The following is a 24940-nucleotide window of genomic DNA, read 5'->3' as shown; positions in this document are numbered from 1 at the left end:
TGCTATCAGCTCATCATCCATTGTATTATGATCTGAGAAAGTTCCCTTATTCTTCTTGGAGTAATGTATTATATCTATGTATAGTGGCTCATTACACTTGGTGTCTTTCAGCTTGATAAACAGTGTTGTCACGATAGCCACCATAAATTGGGAAAGATACTGGAGATGTACATAATTATTGCAAGACTAACTTAGCTAGTGTGGCATTATCAAGCACCTTATTCGTTTTGTCTTCTTAAATGAAATTGCAGTTAGATTATTATTTTCTCTACTGTCACACTTTGTTGCAATTAAACTCTCAAGATTTTGTGACAACACAAACTACTAAATACACTTATTTTATGCACTTAGCACTTTTTGTTCTTATTTGTGGCTATACCTCACTACACACAGAATTATGCTCTTCTTTTGAAATAGCAGAGTGTTTTATTAAAGGACTTTAAACCCCTCACAGTAACTGATTGTGTCCCCCCCTCCCCCCTCTTTCCCTCCTTGTCTCATCACTTATCCAGTTGAACTAGTGCTCCATTTCTAATACCTAATGAACTCACTGTTGATAGCCTTTTAAACCAAAATAGTCAGATAATTTATACGAGGTGCTTAAGTAATGTTCTTTCCCTTTAGTTTATAAACTTTAAAGATTTAAAATTCTCTTTTATATTCCTATGAGAAAATTGTCGCAAAGTTTTCTGACACTACAAACAACACTACACTATTTTACGCATTAGACAGGATTGTTGGATAATAGATGGAGAAAATATTTTATTTCTTGTAATGAGTTCCTGTATGTCAGAGTATTTTTGTCACATAGGGTATACAGCAAACAAGTCCCTGATTTCAAAATTAAATATCCCAAAGACTAAGATTGACAGAACAATGCCACAAAAGGTATGTTTATTGTGAAAGCTGTGAAAATTTTATGCAGAAGTTTTGAAATAGTTTGAAAAGCTGCTAACAGATGGTGTTTTAATGACAATACATAGTGCCTATAAATAGTGCACCCCAGCTCAGAGTGATCTGTTCCACAATTGAAACGTGAAAGGAGGTTAGTATACCGAAGAAAGAGGCTCAAACCATGTAGTTCATTTAACAACATATACTTCTGTTACTGGAATACTACAGGTTAGAACACATTCCCACAGCAACAAAGTGCAGCTCCAAAAGGACCCGATCCAAAAGCCATTCACAAGTTCGTCACCAAATTCCTACAGACGTGCACTTTGGCTGATGATCTAGTGGGGAAAGTTAGCACCTGGCAAGCTGTAATTACTCCTGAAAATGTCAAGGATATCCATCTGAAGAATTGCAGCAGAGACTGGTTTGATGTGCCGCAGCATGCTGGAGATACTGAGACAGACGCTACACGTTTCCATTCATAATCCGAACCACCAGGTCATACCTGTATGACCTGTGAAACAGGGGGCTGACTCTGCAAACCTGATTCTCAAAATGATTGATAATGAATGATTTGATGTTGGTTGTGCATAGTTCACAGATGAAGGACACTTCCACCTGAACAGCATCATGAATAAATAAAACCGATGATTTAGGGGTGCCAAACTTCACCATTTGTGTAAAGCAAAACCATTGTATTCTCCCAAAGTTACTTTTTGGGCTGTGGTTGGCAGCACAGGCATTATTGGCTGTTTTTTCATGCAAGAAATAACCACTAGTGAATGTTATGTTGCTATTTTGGAACAATTTGTTGCCACACAACTAGCATTGGAGGATCAACCAGGCACCAAGTGGTTCATGTAAGATTGGACCAGACATCATCACACCAAACAGGTGGTTTGCTTTCTTCATAAATACTTCAGAATAGAGTCATTGCATTGGATTATTGCAAATTTACAGGTGCAGGGACAGATTCACCTGCATATTCGCCCAATCTGACTCCTTGTAAATACTTTTTGTGGAGCGCATTGATAGACACTGTCTACCAGAACCATCCCATCACATTGGATGAGCTTGAATTGACAAACTGTGTGGTATCTGAATCCATTTCCATTGAAACACTACAGAATGTGATGGCAAATTTCATTCCTCATTTGCACCATCTCTGTACTGCAAATGGTGGACATTTTGAAAAAGATTCTGATGTGACTGCAAAGGCTGCTTGCAGAGGCTGAGTTTAATTATGCACACTGATAGTGTAAGAGCTGCACAGCATACAGCACCACATCTTAGCAGCTTTTTGAACTGTTTTGAAAAAATTCTTACAGCTTTCTCGATGAACATATCTTTTGTTGCACTCATGTATGGATCTTAGTTTTTGATATACATATTTAATTTGAAATCAGAGACTCCTTTGCTGGACACCCTGTTTTAAAGAAAAAAAAGTGTACTGGCATGTAAGTATAAGAATCCAAGTTTAGTGGATAGGCTTTTGCACATTGTTCATTTTTAAACTTTAACTAATATTCTTATATTTTTATCTAATACAGTAAAAAATTGATGACTTCAGCTTGTAGTATTTGTAAGACATGATAAACTGAACAGAAAATACCCTCTTATTTCTCTGTGAACTTTACTCCATTTGTCTAGAGGCAATGAATAAATATGAATGTCACAATTTAGTGCACTAGTGACAAAAATTTCATTATGTAAACGACCAAATGACTGTGAATGCTATCACAGTCAGACACATTTTTACCTGTCTTGGTATTTTATGGTATCACTGTAATGACAATGGTGCTGTATTATATGCTAATTTAGTTGTAAGTTTCACCACAACTTGTGTTGTCTCTATTGGTTAAGAAGTGATGTCAGTCTCTGAAGATTAAGGTTCTACGATTTTGCTTACTTATCATCATTACAGCTACATCTGGACTCCACATACCTCAACATAGTGTTTGGCTTAAGGTATATCGTGTACCAAAATAAGTTTTTCCTTTGCTATCCATTCACAGATGGTGTTTAGGAGCAAATACTGTCAGTACTACTCTTTATATACTGGAATTTTAAGGGCCAAAAATAATGTCACACTGGACTGAGATTTCGGACTTTTGACAGTAAGGGTTTATGAAGTACATAACATCTTTTTTATAGACTCTCCTAGTGGAGGTTTTTTTTCTTTTTTTTTTTTTAGGATTTCTGTGCCAATATTGCATTAACTTAACAACCAATGACAAAGATCCTGTCTCTCCTTACGGCTGTCTCTATTTCTCCCTTTAATACTACTTGGTCATGGTCCATTACCAATTAACAGCATTCAAGAACTGGCCAAATGACTACTGTGTAACCAGCCTCCTTCCTGGATGAATTACACTTCCTTTGGAATTACCCTTCTTAAATATAAGTCTGGCATCTGCCCTTCCCATGACACCCCCGTCACTCAGGCCAGATATTTCTTGGTACTTGACAGCTGTGACTAACTCCAATGACTGATGCTTGATTGTGTAATCAAATGATATTAGGTTTTTCCATTTATTTACATATGTCACACTATATTTATTTATTTTAAGAGTAATTTGCAATATCTGCAGCAAGGGCTGATCACTTAACAAGATAGCTAACAAATAAGAGGCAATAAAAAAGATACTTGCATAATGAGAATATATATAACCAGGGCCAGTTTGAGAACATATTTCCACACAAGTGACTTACACACACTGTACATAATATAATCAAATGGCACCAAATTAAAATCAATCAATCTGCTCTGAGAATAATTTTCCACACAAGTGAATTACATACTCTGTATATAATTTAAACAAAGGGGACCAAATAAAAATCAGTCAGTCATTTGGTGCCCTCTTCTTCTTCCTCCTCCCCCTTTTCTCTCATACATTTTCATGTCAGTTTTTGCTGTTACTTGTGATATGTACTGCATACTAATCTTGCAATTGGACACCTCCATCGTCTCTCTCTCAGCTTGTGCCCCAAGCCCTGGATGTTGTATGCATGTCAGGCACATAATGAAAATGATTACTGCAAATATACTTGGTGGCAAGTAGTGACTGAAGTATTTTAACTGAGGCTATTGTACAGCACATTAAATTCCAGTAAAACAATCTGGAAGTGAGAGTGAGTTCACTGGCATCACAAAAGGTTTAGTTTTGCAATGAACCTTTGTAAAATATGAAGCTACATATAAGGTGTATTATAGTTATGTAGTAAAACCAGTGTAATTAGAATTTAATGAGTTGTACAAAACTGTAAGAATAATGTACTCACTGTATCTGCCTGAAGCAAGCATAGGACACAGACAGTGTGGCAACAATGAAAAGTAAACCACAAAAAAAACACTGAAGTTTTTCATGTATTTATTTTGTGTCAGGCAGAACATAACAAATGTAGCTTGTGTATAATCTCACATTATCCAAAAACAATGGAACCTCAGAATTCACTTTGAAATATCATTGATATACAGAAGAAAGAATAGAGCCAAAATGTTCTTTGAGTATTCACGTACAAATTTAATGAAAAGATTAAAAATGTTTGCTTATTAAGTGCTGACAATAACAAAATACTGAGAAATCTTGTTTTATATATACAGATATATTTAATTTGCACACACAATCACATTGCTACACATAACATCCATAAAAATAAATAAGGCAATTTATCAACATTTTTGCTGATTCATGAAAAATTATAGCTATTTTATTTTATCACAGCTATTCCATGCTGTTAACATCACATTAACAACATTAACTTTGCTGAAGAAATACAAATACTGTTTAGACTGACTTTTTTAAAATTGATACAAATAAAGCAGATACCAATAGGATGCATGCATTGCACATGCATCTTACAGATTAAAAAATATACGCATACATCCATTACTGGATGATGATAGGTCTAAAATAAATTTGACAGTTTAAACAAAAGTCATGTACTGAATAAAGCACACCACAACCATAACATTTGTTCACATCGTTATCACAAATTATGTACTCAGCCATAAGAAGGGCAATTCATAAATATTGTAAAACACAAGTATGCTACCTAACTACTAAACATTATTGGTGTCACAAGGGTGGCTCAGACAGAACTGTCTTTGTTAAATGGGCAAAATACACAAAACAACTTTGAGAGTTAAAATCATATTTTGCCAATGTTGGGTCAACACATTTCAAGCTAGTTCTTTCAGTAGGTAAAAAAAATTCTTAGATATGTGTGAAATGATTTTTGAACAGCTGATAGGAAATGGCTAAATTTATTTGGCTTGTATGATAAAGACACTGAATTCTCTTAGAGGTATTATTCAGAATGTTGGCACATTGTGCTATGAATAAATTTTATGATCAATTTCCTCCTCATAATGATGTGAAATAGATGTTCAAAAAAATCTTTGTATTAAAAGAGCACAACATGGAAAAATGTTCATGTGCAATATATTTTGGGTATTGATACTATTTCACGGTAAAGAAATGATGATTAGAAATAAATGTGTATAAATAAAGTTTAATTCTCTGATCCTCAGGTACCTGTCTGTCAATGTTTTAATGCCCCAAGGAGCTCAAAAGTTGCATCTGATTTTGGATATTAGCACTATGACTACATTATTTGCAAAAGAAGAAGCAGATTTTGGTTGCAACTGATTTACTCCCCGTTTCCATAAATTGACCACAGCTATATTAAACATGAAAGATGCAGGATGCACTGATGGATGCCGCTTTAGTTGGTTGGTCTTAGGTTTAGAGCACTCAGTGTCACAGTTATTAGCACCCTTAGTATTGCTTTGACTATAGCACCAATAAAGGTCCATGTATAGGCAATACCTATTTCATACAACATATTCTGCAATAATTAGGCTGACCTACAGCTAAAAAAGCTAAGAAAAAGATTTTAGAAAGTTCTGTACATTATGTTAGAGAAAGTATCGAACACTTCCAGTTATGCTTCAGGCAGTTGCTACATAAAGGGGTCAAACTGAGAACCAAATCTCTGTAACACACATTCAGCTTGTAGCAAAAGATACCTTCCCCCCACCCCCACCCCCACCCCCTCCCTCCCCTGTTATGATATTTTTGGCAATGGTTCAGGGATCCAGAAGCAAACTTGTGAACCACTAAAAACAGGAAGGAGTGCAAATAGAAAGCAGTGAAAATAGCTTCCTTAAATGTATTTGTGCCTGAGGTAGAAAGCAGCACTGGAGCATGAAATTATATAAGCTGGCATAAAATGAGGGAAAGCCATAGTTAAATGTACAGTCAAGTCATGGTACAAGAACCAGTTGACCAGTGGAAATGAAAGAAAGGAAGATAAGAGTTTAATATCCCATCAACAGTGTGGTCATTAGAAACAGGTGACCAATGAAATATAAGAAAAGATTGTCATACATAGTGTCATTGAGCACTGAATATAAAGTGCGAGAAGGAGTGAAGTTGGTGTCATTGCACATAGCACAGATACTATATGAGAAATTACTCTAAAACATTAACAGTCATGGATGGAAGTATATAAAAATAGTTTCCTTGTATGTCTTTATACATTTTCCTATTAAATTTGTTTGATAACTGCTACAGCACAACAAATCTTATTAAAAATAAGTCTGCATCTTTGTTTATGCAACTGCAATGTTATGGTGATGCTTAAAATGGTCTATAACTAAAGGGAGAGAATGGATGAACTAAAACAACCTCAGAGCAAATTTAAGTGCCTTCTATTATTATTCTTTTTCAACTTGTGTCTTCAAAAGAGCACCAAAATGCCATGGTTCCATTTCAAAGCTATTCTGATAGGATTTACCAATAATTTTATTATACTGCAAATTTAGTGAATTCAAAATGAATTCTCAGGTATGGGTTTTAACTTAATAAATAATAAGCACAGTGTCCCATTTTTAAAGTACTTCAGTGTAAAGTCTGAAGTAAAAAGCATTGATAAAATATAAAGATATGTAATGAAAATAAATGAACTGCAGACCTCCCCACCACTAATATAAGGCAAGTAGTAACAGACGTTGTTTGTGCCCTGCATGTGAAAGTGCTTTCTGAATAATGCATCGAGTAACATAATATAGGAGATGCTGGACTCAATATACAACAGACTTGCATCCAGTACCAACTGTATATTGAGTGAGTGCACAATACATGTCTGATTCAATATAAAGATGAATGAACAGGAAATTCAGTGTGTACTTATGTCATGAAAAAAGTCAATGAAACAAATATTCACTATAGATTTAAAAATCGCTGCATGCATCATTACTAATAAGCTTAGTAACATGTATGAAATAATTATAGCCAGTTCCACTTCATATGTAAAGCATTTTAAAGAGAGTTTAGTCTACATAAGAACCTCCTTACTGTTAGCAAAAAGCCAAATGAAAGAAGAAGAAAATCTAAAATCGTTTTATATGTCTTGGTGTAAATGGATTGCACCTTTCCATTATAGCTTATATTAAGCAACAACACAGCCAAGTAAGAAATATCACACCAAATCCCAGAATTAAATACTAAATGGTCTAACATTTTTATAGTTTGTCTTAAAATTTAAAACTTGCAGATATGTGCTTTCCATCTTTGTGTCAAGATAAATAGTGTACAGCAGTCTATTACTACAGTCATCTTAGCAATTATTGTAAATTCTTGGATGCTTTAAGGCCCTGCAGCTGTTGCAGATGAGAAATACATATTGCCCTTTTATTTGTTGTGTGCTATGTATGTATATATTATGGGGTAATAGTTTCAAGGGTTCTGAACAGAAATTGTTTTTGCTCAGCATCATGACATTATTTGTTACAAGGAGAGTCTGTCGAAGTCTTGTAAAGTGGAATAACTATTGCTGAAACATTACTGGATGGACAGATGACATATTTTACATGTCTAATATATCCAGATTTGACTGATTTCTACTGGTCACATATATTTGTCTAATAGAGTTCTGTCTAAGGAAGTTAAACAGCAAAATAATAGACACTTTTGATATGAGATCAATATAAGTAAATCCTATAATTGTAGTCCACAACGTTCATGCTAAGAAAAATGAACACTACAAAATGTGCTGTGACATGACATTTATCTGTAAACTTATAACTCTTTCTCTTCATTACTGATGACTGATGCTGGAACTACATTAATAAGTAGATCTGAATTCTTAATTATTCTGTAATAAAAATTAATTGCTTGATGGTAACTGTCTATGGAAATCCGTTCATTATTTCCATGGTACCGAGTAATATCCGCTGGTGTTACAATTGTTGGTAGAAATCTGTAGAGATTTGATGTAAGATCCAGGTACCAGCGAGTATCTGTATTAGCAATGAAAACACCTGAAAATAAAAGTCACAACTCTTGTATATCTGTTTTAAGAATACATGAAAACATGAACAGAAAAATTAAAGTATCTAGTTTTTTATTTACAATTCTGGTTCTTAAAATAGTCTGATCTTGGAAGATCAATGCATGACAATGATTTCCCTAAGTTTACACTAGCCTAATGAAATAAATATTGCAGAATAAAGCATACAGTTTTGTGCGTTAGGTAAGAAAGCATATTTAAAATACAGGTCGGACTTCTGCAGAATTTTTCTGACTAAACCATTCATTACAATATTTCTTGTTTGAGTTTTTACTGACTTTGAATAAGTTCTAGATGTTCTCAAAAATTATTAATTATCACCACATAGTCATATGAACTGTGAAATAAATATGAAATAAGTGATAGTCCAAATTTAATACTGAAAGAAAGTTTACTATGCAAACACAAACACATATATTGGAACTGCCTCTTGAATGAAGTGTTCACATTTACATACTATATAAAATTTTATAAAGTCATCTAAATTTTAGTTAAATATGGTTTTAGAGACTCTTCTGGACCTTGTAAACCATACATTAAAAATAATGTTAGGAGAGTAGAACGAAACTTGTGACCTGTCCATTGCCAGCCAGGAATTTTAAACATTACGTCACACTATATGTGGCCGAGGCTGCTATGCTATTTAACCTCTTTGGAAAAGAGCAAATTGCTGTTACAGAGCTAACTATAGCATCTTAAGTCTGAATCTTGCTAAAGCTCTTTTGTGAGAAGTACCTTGAGCATATTTGCTCCCTAATCATGCCGTCACATACTCAGAATAAGTGCAGCTCCAAGGACCAAGGGATAGAAAAACAACTGAAATTACTCAACAGAGGAAACGCCACTGTACCCGATGGGATACCAGCTTGATTCTACACAGAGTAAATGAAAGAGCTTGTCCCTCTTCTACCAGCAGTATTCCTTAGGTCTCTAGAGGAGCAAGTGTTCCTAATGATATGAAAAAATGTACAAGTCATTCCCATTTTCAAGAAGACTCAATGAAAAAATGCACAGAACTATAAGCATATATCTCTGATGTCGTATTACGACATTTCTGGGGACCAAAAATCTTCTCTGTAGTAATCAACATGGATTCCGGTAACAACAGCGATTGTGTGAAACCCATCTCACTTTATTCATCCACAAGACCCAAAAACCAGTAAATATAGGCAGCCAGGTACACATGCCAGGTTGCTCAACTTCAGGAAGAAGTTTGATACAGTTCCACAATGCTGCCTAATGAACAAAATATGAGTGTACGGAATATAGACAAACTATGTGACTGGATTGAAGAGTTTCTGTGAAACAGAGCACAGCATGTCATTATGCACAAAGATATGACTTCAGATGTAAAAGTGACTTCAGGCATGCCCCAAGGGAATGCTACAGGACCATTACTTTTCACAATATAGATAACATTAGAAGTCCCATGAGGCTTTTTGTGGTAATCCTACTGGCGTATTAGAAGGGAATAAAAAGTGTTATGGAAAACTATAGGGCAATATCATTAACTTCAGAGATTGGGGAATTACTAGAAAAGGTAATTTTAAAACAATTTAAGGCATATTTCATTAAGCATAATCTATTCAACAATCTACAACATGGTTTCAGAAAAGCAAGATCTACTGTAACAGCAGTAGCTACTTCTATACATGAAATAATGAACAAGGTAGATGAAGGAGACAAGGTAACAGACACCTTCCTGGATATGAGTAAAGGTTTTGATACTGTGGATCATACGAATCTGCTACATAAATTAGAAGCATACAGGATGAGAGGGGTAGCCTTGCAACTACTTACCTCTTGTTTGAAAGACAGAAAACTGTTTATCAAGCTAAATTATAAAAGGAATGAACAGTTGGTAACAATCAAATCAACACACAAGATACTTCAATGTGGTGTGCCTCAAGGAAGTATACTGGGGCATTTCCTGTTTCTTATGAATGTTAATTATTTGACTGGACCCCAAGACTGCAAGGTTGTAAGCTATGCTGATAACATATCTTTTGTCAGCTGGGGCCATGATATGCAAACTACTACAAACAGTAGTGAAACCAGTTATAATGTTCTGTCAAGTTATCTTACTACAAAAAAGATACTTGTAAATAAAGAGAAGAAAGTGACAATGCAATTTCATTTCAATGAAAAAATGCACAGAACTATAAGCATATATCTCTGATGTCATATTATGACATTTCTGGGGACCAAAAATCTTCTCTGTAGTAATCAACATGGATACTATTTAGATAGTACTCAGTTTACACCTCCACTGGCTCTTAGCTACACAAACAAACACAAATTTTTGGCTATAGTTGTTGATGAACATCTTCATGGAAAGAACATTAGGCCATATTTGTAAGAAAATCAGAACAAATGTTTATCTATTGAAATAGGTCTCAGCCTTTCTGAACCATGTTAGATTCAGACAAATACACTTATGGTATTGAGATATGGGGTGGGGCACCAACTGTCTTTACAGACAGGGTCTTCAGACTACAAATGAGGAAGTAAGAGTGGTAGCTAAGGTAAACAGGAGAGACCCTTGTAGAGAAATCTTCAGAAAATATAAAATACTAGCCTTCTACTCTATGTACATCCTGTGGGCAATAACGTTTCTGAAACAAATTCCAGAATATAATCCAACAAACAGTAATGTACATAGGTACAATACATGGGGAAGGGAAAACTTTCACAGAATTGCACGTAAAAGAAAAGACTGCAGGCTATAGTCCACACCTTTCATAACAGACTGCCATTGGCCTCAAGCACGCTAATTTAAATACCTTAAAGAACAAACTTAAGTATTTATTAATAGAGAAAAGCTTTTATTCAGTAGAAGATTTCAAGTTGTAATATTCCTTTTTAAAATGGTGTATATAACACACTTTTTTTTTTTCAACAAAAAATAATAATGTCTGATCTTCACACACTATATCAATGCGTGCATTTATGTTTCAAGTTGTAATATCTCTCTGTAAAACAGTCTATATAATGCAAGTTTGTTTTTGCAACAAAAAGTAATAATTTCTGACCTTCACTATTTATATCAATGAGTGCACTTATGTATGTTAACAAAGCTTTGTATATGTGAACTAAAATCTATGGCAATGTCCAAAAACTTATTTTTATATGGACAACAAACAAGGAAATAGACAAATTTGTTACTGAGAAGTCACTACATTAGAAAATTGTCGAAGACCTACAGAGGATCGACCCTAGGAGCAGTGTGTGGTAATTGACCCTCAACATAAGAAAAATGTAATGTATTGTGGAAATATAGACAGAAAGACCCTTTACTGCATGATTACATAATTGCAGAACTGTGGAAGTGATTACTTCCATAAAATATCTGTGAAAATGTGTGCAGAGTAATCTGAAGTGGAAAAAACCATTTAAAATTAATCTTGGGTAGGACAGAAACCTCAGGAAATTTATCCTATCATCAAAGGAAGTAGTTTACCAGTGTGGGATCCATACCAGATAGGATTAATAGAGGAAACAGAGAGTAGATCCAAAGAAGAGCAGTATGTTTGGTCACAGGTTCATTTATTAAGTATGAAAGTGTCATGGAGATTCTCAGCCAGCTCCAATGGCAGATGCTGCCAGAGAAGCATTCTGCATCATGATATGGTCTACCGTTAAGGTCCTGAGAGCATATGTTCCTAGAAGAGTCAACCAATACATTGCTTCCTCCCATGTATATCTCATGAAAAGAAAATGATAAAAGTAGGGAGACTCAATCCCACTTGTAGGCTTACCTCTTCCCACAAACTACATGCAACTGGAACAGAAAAAGAGGGAAATTATGATGGTAGACAAAGTACCCTCCTCCACATGCTGTAAGGTGGCTTGTAGAGCATACACACACACACACCCACACACACACACACACACACACACACACACACACACAGAGTTGTAGCTGCATTCAATGAGACTTCTAAATCAACAAACATGCCTTCATGTTCTCTTGGTTGTAAGACATGTCACCAATGTAGACCTCAGATCTGTAATAAAATTTCATGTAGTGGACACATATAACATCCCGGTACATTTGGCTTCTTGGAGTATAACTATAATATTCGAATTTATATGTGATGTATGACAAATAGTGACAGTATTGTCACAGCCCAAGTAGCATTTTATTAATTTTTAGATAGCTCAAATATTACCACAGATGTAAGGATCCAAATTAAGTTACCTTATTATCTACAGTTTGGTGATTCACATTACAGTGCCACCAGTCATTACCCTAAGTGTCCAGCATATATAGTGGCTAACAGTAATTCTTCAATAGTGGCAATAAATTAAGGAATTTAATCATCCTGAATACCTTCAGTTTTGGGTAATAAGATTCTCATTTAGGTCATATAACCATTAAGCAGAAAGAATAGTGTTTCATTGTGTTGAATTTAGATGTCACAACAGTCAGTATCATACACACATATTGATGCAGTGTCATTATACATAAAGATATCAAAATCTAATTAGATCATTTGTCTGTTGATGATATATGTGTACAACCGCCAAATTGTAAAAAAATATGACAAGAAATCAATTTCGACATCAGATTCCATGGTAACACCGTTCCGTGATTAGAGTTCATTTTATGGTGTTCCATGTTTCAGAATTATATATTAACTATGGAACTTTAGTTGTTGCTAGAAGCTTGGTAAGAGCAAAATAAACTAGTTAATTAAACTGCTGTCCATCTTTTTTTTTTGTCTTTGGGATACACCATAAGAGGACAGTTCCAAACCAATGTAATGGGGCAATGGCAGGTAGAAGTGACTCCAGATGTCCTGGGGGTAAATGAGGTTACATTCCTTAAGTTATTTATGTTGTGTCCAATATATTGGAACAACATTGCCAACAATACCAGTGTGCAGTTTTGTCAAAGAACTTCAAAAATGCCAGCTGGCCAAACATTGAATGTTGATGAAAATACTTAATTGCTGCTGGCCATAAATGATCTATTTTGTATGGTATTAGATGGTGATTGCTTCTATGCAGTGTCCTGTCTACTAGTTAGAGATGTTTGATGGCTGCTTCCATATCTAAGCCCTTGATGGCTTTTACATATGATGGAACTTACAACAATGACGTTTGTTAATGAAGAAGTGAGTGGGATTTTGTCAGTGATGAGTTATCCCTCCAAGGGAGTCTTTAGCTGACAGTAAGGATCCTTGTGTTTTTAAACCACTGTGATATTGTGCTCTTGAAGTATCACTGTTCATACTTAAAATAGCACTGACAGATATTCTACCTAGCATTATAAATATTTATTCATTACAGTAGTGGATGATTTGCCTTACGTATTATATACTGAAGTCAGTCAAACTTCTTGAAACATAACATTTTCTGATGCATTGCTTTTTGATGTACTGGGACCACTTGATAAAGTTCTCTGTTTTGGTAATATTCTGCAGAAGAAGTGCAGCTGCATATTTCATTAGAAGTGAAACAACATTGCCTTTTTTCATATTTTGTGAGGCACAATGAAAAAATTCCCTGTGCAAACAATGTCATAGCCCCCCCTAATACTGGCCTGTGTGCTTCTTTACAGACAAAATCTGCTGCTGACTGTCATTAAAAGCTTTCTTAATTTTCATCTGAAATTGCTCCTAGCTATCTCAAGCCATTGTTCATCCCAGTAAGAGTAGACACAGATGACAAAAAATGTTATTGAAACTACTGTATTGGGCAATTTGATTGAATCACTTCAGTAACTTAACTGGCTCCTCATTAACATCTCCTGTAGGCACCTGTTGTGCAGCTGGTTCACTGACATTTTCTTGGCAACTACTATCTCAACTAAGCAGTTATTAAGAGCAGCACAGTTCTTTCATTTATATGCTGGACATGAATGTGATGGCATTTTTATAAAATAATTGGAGTCATAGCCCTATTAAAATTCTGAAGTATCCAGCATCATCTTCATTAAAATATGTCACTTACTCATCAGAACTGTGCCAAATATAAGAGTAGGCATGTTAACATAGCCAATCCTTGTTACTGAAAGTTGGTTTATTTGACAAGCACAAAATAAATTGTGTACTGAGCTGAAGCTTCTCGAATGGTGAAAAGCTACATGCAAACAAACAATGAATTTTCTCAGATCTGAAAATTTTCATAGTAAGAAGTTTCTAGAAACTTCCAGAACTCTTAAGTGTTACATGATAAGTATTAACACAGGAACTTGGAAATTAATTCTGTTACCTGGTTCATCACAAGCCACTGACTTCAACTGCTTCACCCTGATGGCCTACGTACAGGCTACAAAAAATTATATGAATAACTAATTCCTGAAGGTAGGCTATATTACATGAGTGAGCATGTAAAAATCAAGATATGTAGTCAGTACAGGGTAAAGTGGCTGATGCACAGTGACTAATTTTCATCCAAAGTTCTGGGCGAGTTCATTTGTTTGTTAGGAGGGGAGGACAACAGTGTCTGCCAAACAGCCGTTCAGCGATGGCAGAATCGAGGCACATACTCTGCAACCTTTCTCAAACAATTTTACACAAATTATTCGATAGAAAATTTCATTTTTGCTTTACTTGTAGCTTTATGTGTCAGGTTCATGATGATGTGTCCATCATTTTGTTAATGGCCATAGTTATTGTGATATTTACGTGGAAGTAAGACACTGCACAAAAGTCATAAAAGTTTTCAATGAAAAATAGAGATTGCTATGATTTTGCATTTAGTGCATACTGCATAATATGTTAACGAAAACAATCAATTTTTGACAAAATAATTTAATTGGATAGATAAAAGATCTACTCATCAAGCGGCGGCAGAACACACACATAAAAGGAGGTTATAATTAGGCAAGCTTTCAGAGCCAGTGGCTCCTTCTTCAGGCAGAAGTGTTGAAGGGGAAGGAAGAGGGGTGAAGGAAAAGGTCTGGAGAGGTCTAGAAAAAGAGGTAGATTTTGGGAAAGTCACCCAGAACTGTGGGTCTGAGGAGACTTACCACATGGGACAACTTCCTCCCCCATACTTGAATAATGCGATGGGATTGATGACCTTGCTGTCTGGTCCACTCTCCCAAATCAACCAACTGATCTTATGCTAATGAAATTCAAAGAACAAATATAACATGGACTGTGTTGTGGGGGGTTGCATATATCTATAAGGTCCCTATTGTTATATTGGCCACAATACTGCAGATGATATAATCTTATCTGCACTTCCACCTTAGTACTGATACACAGTGAATTCTGATGTTTGGTGTTGTGTAGGGTTTTCTGGAGGTCCAGTACTAGAGAATTTGCAGGTCATAACTGCCTCAGGGATCCACTTGTATATACATAAGCAGTAAGGTAAAGAGAGATAGTGGTGAGCCAAAACATTGAGACCACTGTCCACCACAACACTGAATGCAGTCTAGTGGTGTTGTGGACATGTGATGCAGCAAGGAAAGTCTATAAATGAAGCAGAGATAATAGGGAATGAATATAGTGATGATACAGACTGCAAATGGGGAATTCCAATGACACAAGTATCTTTGGCAAAGGGCAGATTGTTAACGCCCAGTGCCAGAGAACAAGCATCTTGGAAATGGAGACACTGATCAGCTGTTCACATGCTACTGTCATGAGCATCTATGAAAAGTAATTGATGGAATGTGAAACCCAAAGTGGGTGACAAGATTTTGGATGTCCACACTTCACCACAGAACATGGGGGCTGGAGGCTTGCCCACTCTCTAAAGTGTGACAGGCAGATATTTAGGGTAGAGCTGATGACAGGAGTACAATGCTGGTGCAGGCACAAGTGTTTTGGAGCACATTGTGGAACATGAGGCTCTACAGCTGATGATCCCTGCATGGCCCAATGACATCATCAATAATGATAGTACTGCACACAGGACCATCAAGACTAGACCATGGATGAATGGAAATGTGTCATCTGATTGAAAGAATCATATTTCTTGTTACGTTAGGTTGATGGTCACGCTGGAGTCACTGTAATCAAGGTTAATAACTGCCTGAAACATGTACCACACTACAGATACTAGCTGATGGGAGCAGTGCTGTATTTGACCGGGCTTCCGTGGGATATGTGGTGGTAATCAAAAGCACAGTAATAGCTCTAGACCGCATATACATTATTGTGGATTGCCTGAATCCTTTCATGCTTGATGTGTCCTCCCACAGTGATGGCATTCTCCAGCTTAATTACTGTCCAGGTCACAAGGCAACAGTGGCTTGCAGAGCATGGTAGTGAATACACATTGATGTCTTGACCACCAGATTTGGCTGATATGAACACGACGGAACACATCTGAGATGGTATCAAGTGCCAGATCTGCAGCCACAAACCACCAGCCCATAATTTATGGGAATTGTACAACCTGTGTGTAGACAACAGTTGATAAGTACCTTCAGAACTCTATCAAGGACTTGTCAAATCCATGCCATGCAGAATCACTGCTCTATTGCTTTTCTACTGACTTATTTAGTATTCTAGGGCTGTCCATTTCAATTCCATTGTTTTTAGATAAATTTCTAGAAAATGGTGAATATCATCATGTTTTTCAAATACTTTCAATGCACTAAATAGAAAATGATGTGGCTGTTACTACCATTAATCACTGGTTTTATATGTCCATCCTTTTGACTGGAGGTCTTGGGGACCACAGTCATTCACTACAGTAAGAAAATAAAATGCCTACAGCCATCCTTATGATCTTGTTTATGGTGTGGCTACCAGTTTTGATACTTCGGTGTACCAAAGCTGAATTGATGGTTGGAGTGCTGACACCCCAGTTACAAATAGTCTGCGTAAACAAGTTAAGTTGGCCACTGATGCAGTGTATATATGGATTGTGGTAACCCCTTCAACATCAACTACAGCCTGAAGATGGTGCATTGAAGTGCTGAAACTTGTAGCTACACAATAAATGATATCACAAGGTTGGCTGTAGACATTTCATTTTTTTTACAATTAATCAGTTTCCCTTAGAGGGCTTTGCTTTTGATTGGACATATATTTGAATGCTAACATGTGATATGCTGGTATGGTGAAGTCTCAAATTCTTTGGTTAGCATCAACAGAATATATGTAGCACAGCAACAATAAGTGAAGAACTGGTTGAAGAGAAAATAACTGTAAATGCAATATTGTCTTTGAATTATGTATAAGTAAAGGTGGGGAGGGGTTAGCTCATGTATGTTACATGCTAGATCCTCAACTTACTCAACTTCACTGAATTTAGAAAGCAAACATTTAGAGATTTAAAACTTTGACAAAAATTTAGATACCACTTTAGTTCAATACAGAGGTGTTTCTATGAAGATTATATTCACTCTCAAAAACAATAAATAAGGGCATGATGTACAGAGTGCGGCAGAACTGACTAAGCAGTTTTAAGGAGCAATAAGAAGTAAATCTGGATGTATAGAGAAAAAATGTTTTTATTTTCTAAATTAGTACAATATACCATTTAACATTCATTTAGTTTTGAAAATAATGTCCTCAAGATGGCGGCCATTAGCATCAATACATTGTTGTAGATGAACCCCTAAGTTTTGAGAGGCTCTTGCACACATATCGTGGGGTATGACATGCATTTCGTCAGTAATCTGCTCTTTTAACTCTGGTAGGGTGTGAGGGTGGCTTTTGAAAACCTTTTCCTTCAGATATCCCCAAAGAAAGTAGTCATAAATGCTGAAATCTGGTGACTGTGCAAGCCAACTGACATCACCCCTCAAAGAAATGAGGTGGCCTGGAAACATTTCTCTCAAAACATCAAGTTAAATTCGAGCTGTGTGAGCAGTAGCTCCATCCTGTTGGAACCACAAGTCCCCAGTCCATGTTCTTCAACATTCTCATCCATTCTGGGTTCAAGAAAATTTTGGAAAATTGAAACATAATGTGTGGAATTCACTGTCATGGTCACTCCTTCCACCTCAAAAAAGTAAGGGCCTACCATGCCAAATTGTGATATGGCACACGACACTATCACTTAAGGAGAATGTTTCCTCCAACTGCTGTACCCAGGACTGAATAGTGTTTGCATTAGGAATGGCATTGATGTGTGGAATGTTGAACTGTCACCAAAAAGCTCACTGTGTAGCGTTCACAGATCTGATGTTTTCATAATAAGCATGAATGGTAAAACTACGATGTGCACTGGTCCAGACCATGTTGGCTACTGAAATGGGGTCCATGACTGAACAAAGGCAGACCACATGCAACTGCCTACCCCCATCACAGCCCCAGCGGTAATCAATAGAAACTGCTTGGTTGGTTCTGCCACACCCTGTATAATTAGAGTTATGCGACCGTGATACAGAAATGATATAGTCAAATGTTAGAAGCAAAACAGATAACAATTCAAATTTACCATTGGTCCATTGATGATGATAAAATTTCATGTAGACATATTTTTGTAATAATTTTACTTAACTGCATAACTTACACAAAATGATACTTTCATAATACTTGCTCAAAGTGACATCCCTTAGCTTTAATGCTGGCATGACATTGTTACTCAAAGTTCTGTCATCATCCTTCAAACAGCTCTGATGTTTGAACAATGTCATATTCAGCAAAACTACTTTCCAAGAGGTGTTTGTCAGTCTTTACAAGTGTTTCAGACACAAGGCTTTTCATATGGACCTACAAGAAGATAGCAAGTGGGGTCCAGTCAGGTAAATGAGACTGCAATGAAATAGGACTTTCTCTTCCTATCCACCTTTCAAGGGATGTCTGATGTAGATTTTCATGAACAAAAGGTACACAATGTACTGGGGCTTCATCATACTGGAACCATATAAATGCATGAAGATCAAGCAGGATGTCTTCCAACAATGTTGTGACTGTGATCCTGAGAAACACAATGTACTCTGGTGCAGATAGGGGTACAGGAAGCAAATAAGAGCCTTATAAACAATTATTGAATATCCACATGTTCATTACAACTCTGTGTTGATAGCTCTTGGCAACTGTACATGACTATTTCAACAGTCTTCATTGAAGGAAGGGACATACACAAGAAGATGAAAAGTGATGATACAGCACTACACTGGGGCAAACAAAAGTGGCTCCAAAATCGGTATGAGTTCAGTGCGGATTGAAGGAGTTTGTCTGTGTGATCACAAACCCCATATTCCAAACCAGGGGATATGCAGTTTATTTTTCTTCTCAGTCCTTATATTATGGTGCCAATTGTTATATTTAGCTCAATTATTTGAATAGTCTAAAGAAATAGTATGTGTTGAATGTCTCCTAAAAATGTACTTGACCCGATGCAAGCTGTGAGCATCCCTTACATTTTCATTTGCTTGTGTGTACACAAAAATCATTGGGTACAATGCCACTTCACTATGCCTGACTGACTGTACACTTCAGTTTATAAAAAAACAGACTGTAGTCTTAGAGACTTCTATACCAGACCTCTACATCAGGAGTGATCAGATCATGTTGGTGTACACATCATATCATCAATGCTTTAATGGAGTTCCTGTCCCCACCTCTCATGATGCAGAGCTACATGTTGGTAGGATTTGTTTAACCTAAGTTGTTGGCAGCCATGTACACAATAAACCAATTCTTACATCATACAAACAATAATTCATACATTCTTGCATTCCACTCGAAGAGTTAACTTACAAGACTTATGGCTTTGTAGCTTTGGATGAAACGATTGTTTCATCATAAACAAAATACTACCCACTATTCACTAGGTCTTGATCCAACATCATTTTCCTTTTTATCAATTTGGTGCAAGCAACATGAAACAAATGTAGCCCTACAATTTTCTTGCTATTACTCATCAACATGCCATTCACGTATAAAATAATGTACAAACAGAAAATGTAGACATCTCAAAAGCCACAAAAGTGTCTTAAATTGTTAATGATAAAATATTTATTTTGTAAAATAGTGAGTGGTGCCATTAATATTATATTTAAATTTAAATAAATTATTGTGGAAAAACAACTATGTAATATAACAGCAATCTCTGCATCTGCAAAGACGCAAGACCAAAAGTTTATTGTACTCAATTTAATCTGCATTAAACTCAAATTTGCTGTCTTTTTTGTTTGCTGTTTATTTTTATAGTTATTTTGTTCATTTATTTGGTCTCTCTACCTATAGGTGTCATGTGTCCTACAGACAGCATGTTATCTTCTCTTCTCATTTTAATGTACAGTAGTAAAAAAAAGGTTCTTCTGCAATAAAACATTAAATGCACCTCATCCCTTTAACAAAAAAGATTGGAAAAAATTGGTCAAATGTTTTGTTAAATGATTTGTCTAAAAGTAAGAAATAAAATAGATTAGTGTAACATATGAAGCACCTCACTTTCTGTACATGACTTGAAGAATCATTAAAAGGCATGAAAAATGTTTCTCTAATCCAGTTTATTTCTTACTGTTACACAAGACATTTCAGAAAACATTTGGCTGACTTTTTACACATTTTTTTTTTTTTTATTTTCAAGTTTCATTCACATCTTACTGACACCTCATTTTCTTTCTTAGTGTCCTCTATTCTCAAAACGTCTTGAATCTAGTACTTGGTTTGGAGGAAACCATTTTGACAATTAAATATCACACCGGTGTGACTTTTCACGTGCAAAATAGCTAGGTCTTGAAGAGATGAACTTTTCCACATTTCATTTACATAGCTAGAATAGCTGTTCTTGAACTCTCAAGCTAGTCAATTTGATACCACATTTGCCCATTTCCCACTCTGTGTTTTGATATGAAAATTTGGACAAAAACTGATTGTGTCATTTATAGGGAGTCTTGTTTTCACTCTGCTCTAACATTTGGCCAGATGTTTTCACATATATGTAACTCTTACAGCATGCAAACAGTTCCACCAAGATGGTGTAGTAAAGTAGTTTAATACTGATACTCAATTTACCAAACTTGAGTAAAATTCCAACAGTTTCCTCCAAGACCACTGAGATTCAGGTGAAATAATGATTACTGTAGGTTTCTATGTTTCAGTTTCATAGAGTGTGCTCTGAGCCCACAGTACAAGAAATAATCACCTGTTAATGTTCACACCCAGGGCTCTTAGTTTTTAAAGTAGGCAACTGTGTATCTATTAGGCATGTTTTCTCTCTTCTTTATTTCAGTTAGCATTTTCATTCAGCTCCATTTAAAATATCTCTGCTTAGATATTTAGCTTTAGCTTTGTTGTTCTCTTTCACTATAAATGTGTCACTGTATGAACTACTGTTTCATTTACTGATGGCTATTCAACAAATAGCTTAGCTACAAACTCTGCAAAAAATTATCTTGAGATATTTGTTTTGTTATAGAATACTACCCCATGGTCGTCCGCCCCAGTAGCTGAGTGGTCAGCGTGACGGATTGCCGTCCTCTGGGCCCGGGTTCGATTCCCGGCTGGGTCGGAGATTTTCTCCGCTCAGGGACTGGGTGTTGTGTTGTGTTCATCATCATTTCATCCCCATCCGGCGTGCAGGTCGCCCAATGTGGCGCCGAATGTAATAAGACCTGCGATATGGCGGCCGGACCTGCCCCGCGAGGGGCCTCCCGGCCAATGACGCCAAACGCTCATCATCATCATCACCCCATGGTCAACACGGTAGTGGACTATGGTGAACATATCATATCTCAGAACAGCAAACAAAGACTTTAAATGACAATTTTTGGCATATTTATGCTTCAAAGCATTCAAAGATTAGGCTATGTAAAACACATTCAAAATGGAGTGTTTCTGACTTTACTTAGTAAATTTCACCAACAGACTACAATTAGTTTCCAATGAAAGTACAAACACAACTTGCCCTATTGGTAGTTTTCAATACCTATGAAACACTTGCCTATTCAAAGTAAAGTGTACACCTTTCCTACTAAGACAGTACATTGACATTTTGTGACAGTCATCAGCAGTGACAAACATTTGTGTTTAGATTCCTCTCTTTTCTGAACTATAGTTAACATTTGAACACTATTGGAGTACAGAACCAGAGACTTATGCAGTTTTGATAGAGAAAGAACTTTAGAAAATTGTTTCTAAATACATGGTTAAAATAAATGTTGAGTATAAAATAATCTGCATTTTCTGATTAATGAGGAATTGTTTTGTTATAGGAAGGAGATGTAAAAATTAATTATATTTCAAATGTTATATATAAAAACAAAGATGAGGTGACTTACCGAAGAACAAAAGCGCTGGCAGGTCGATAGACACACAAACAAACACAAACACACACACAAAATTCAAGCTTTCGCAACAAACTGTTGCCTCATCAGGAAAGAGGGAAGGAGAGGGGAAGACGAAAGGAAGTGGGTTTTAAGGGAGAGGGTAAGGAGTCATTCCAATCCCGGGAGCGGAAAGACTTACCTTAGGGGGAAAAAAGGACAGGTATACACTCGCACACACGCACATATCCATCCACACATACAGACACAAGCAGACATTTTGTCTTTAAATATGTCTGCTTGTGTCTGCATGTGTGGATGGATATGTGCGTGTGTGCGAGTGTATACCTGTCCTTTTTTCCCCCTAAGGTAAGTCTTTCCGCTCCCGGATTGGAATGACACCTTACCCTCTCCCTTAAAACCCACTTCCTTTCATCTTCCCCTCTCCTTCCCTCTTTCCTGATGAGGCAACAGTTTGTTGCGAAAGCTTGAATTTTGTGTGTGTGCTTGTGTTTGTTTGTGTGTCTATCGACCTGCCAGCGCTTTTGTTCTTCGGTAAGTCACCTCATCTTTGTTTTTATATATAATTTTTCCCACGTGGAATGTTTCCTTCCATTATATTTATATTTCAAATGACGTGAAATAATTTAAACTGTCAGTTACTGCAAAGATATTAGTGAATTAAAAGGGTAACTATGACACTGCTATCTAAGAAATGCTTGGGGACTGGATCATTCATCTAACTGGAAAGGTAATCTTTACTAAAACTGAATATTTATTTCAGTCAAAGCTGCAAAATGCTTAAAGTGATCATGACCAGATTTAGATATTAGGAGGCCATCTTCAGAATTTTATTTCTACACCTTGACACAGTTTCTTCATACAGTGTATTTTGGTTCAGTTGTCATCATCAAAGCTACACAAATTTGATGAGTGTGTGTGGAGTGTGTTACTAGAATAGTCGAACTGGTACCACACAGCCAGTGTATCAGATCATAAACATGGGAACAAATCATTAACTAAAAAATTAAGCCTTAATAGAAAATGGAAATCATTGTAAAATAACTGAAACAGCAGTGATAATTTTGTATACTAATGTAACACAAAAAGCAGAAGGTATTCATGTCACTACCTACCTGGTACAACAATGGAATCATGAAAAACTTGTTTTATACTTGTAGCTACCATCTGAAAGGGAATGCAATCACGGTCAAATGGAGAGACAGGATGAGCTTCTCTTGAAGTTTTGACTCGAATGTGTACACGAGGATCATCAATTATCTCACGGTCATAAGAAATTACATCAGCCACTCTTTGAGCTGGATGTACTCGATGATTGATGACAGCTGTTGCTGATGGTGGAACAACATTTTCCTTCATATAAAACAGTTTCCATTACTATGATATTCAACACAAAAAACTCCTCTCATGGAGTGATATACAAGCACAATAAATATCAGCCATTCACATTCACTATACTGTAGAAATGTTCAATGTAACTATTCCAGCACAAGTATGACAATTCATGGAACTCATTTATCAATAACATACTTATGAAAAACAAGGCATATCATATGTGAGAAGGCTGAAATTCAGTGACATAGCAACACTATACAATGGCAATAGTCTAATTTCATCGTGAAGGGAATATCACATTTTGCATGATAAGGCATTTTAAAATTAATGTGTCTTCAATGACAGAAATTCTAGGATGGAAGCAATAAACAACAGTGTGGAACAATATAGCTGATAGATGCATAGCACATAGAAGTATGTGACAACACAGAGATTTGACTAACTTTTAAACTACCACTTTATGTTTACAGTCTGACACAAACAACCACATGACTTTCGGAGCGGTTGCTCAGGCTGACAGGAGTATGGAGAATGGAAAGGTGCGTGGTTACTGGAAAAGACTGCGATACATGAGACAATGAGGGTGAGGGGAGTTGATAATGGCCATTTGTGTGGATAGACAGCTAGTAAGTTATTATTCCCATATAGCATGCTACACAGTGAATGGAGAACAACTGAAATATAATTTTGCTATTTTCACACTTACCCTACCTTTTTGAGAATAGGAAACGGCGGTGCTTTGACTATGGTAGGAGGTGGTAGTTGGGGGAATTGGACACATGACCTATGCACTGTGCAAAACCTGGAGTAGAGTTAGCATAGTGATGTCATAGGATATTACAAAGGTTGGGTAATACTACTAATACATTGAGTGGTGGATAGGTCACACTTCATCATAGGGCTTCAAATCCCTGGCAAAGGATTTTGTTGAGTTTTCAGTGTGTGTATGGTACTGGATGATGAGAAGAGTTGTGTTTGACATTGGATATGAGTTTGTTTGTATCATAAGAAGAAATTGCAAGGGCTATCAGTTCTGAATTAGCTGGGCAGGATACTCTATGCCTGTAAAGTCTCTGGTAAGGTTATGTGCTAAACCTTGCTTCTCATTAGAGAAATTCCAACCATGGCTGCCAATGGTTGCCAAGGCTGTAGGGTAGGGATTTCTTAATGTGGAACAAATAACAGCTGGCACAGAGG

The 24940-nt window shown here is 36.3% G+C and overlaps 1 protein-coding gene across 1 annotated transcript in view; it reads right to left on the bottom strand.

Moving 5' to 3' along the window:
- Positions 1 to 5968: 5968 nt before the first annotated feature.
- LOC126471474 (N-fatty-acyl-amino acid synthase/hydrolase PM20D1-like) overlaps positions 5969 to 24940 on the bottom strand; it is a 248749-nt gene continuing 229777 nt past the window's right edge. The window contains exons 8-9 of the mRNA XM_050099670.1: positions 23524 to 23761; positions 5969 to 8221 (exon numbers count right to left, since the gene is read on the bottom strand). Of these exons, the coding sequence (XP_049955627.1) occupies positions 7980 to 8221; positions 23524 to 23761 (480 nt within the window). The 3' untranslated portion in view covers positions 5969 to 7979. The remainder of the gene's footprint in view (positions 8222 to 23523; positions 23762 to 24940) is intronic.

Source organism: Schistocerca serialis, chromosome 3 (assembly GCF_023864345.2).
Source record: "Schistocerca serialis cubense isolate TAMUIC-IGC-003099 chromosome 3, iqSchSeri2.2, whole genome shotgun sequence".
Taxonomy (NCBI): Eukaryota; Metazoa; Arthropoda; class Insecta; order Orthoptera; family Acrididae; genus Schistocerca; species Schistocerca serialis.
The sequence above is the reverse complement of the archived record's forward strand: the minus strand, read 5'-3'. Positions and strand labels throughout refer to the sequence as shown.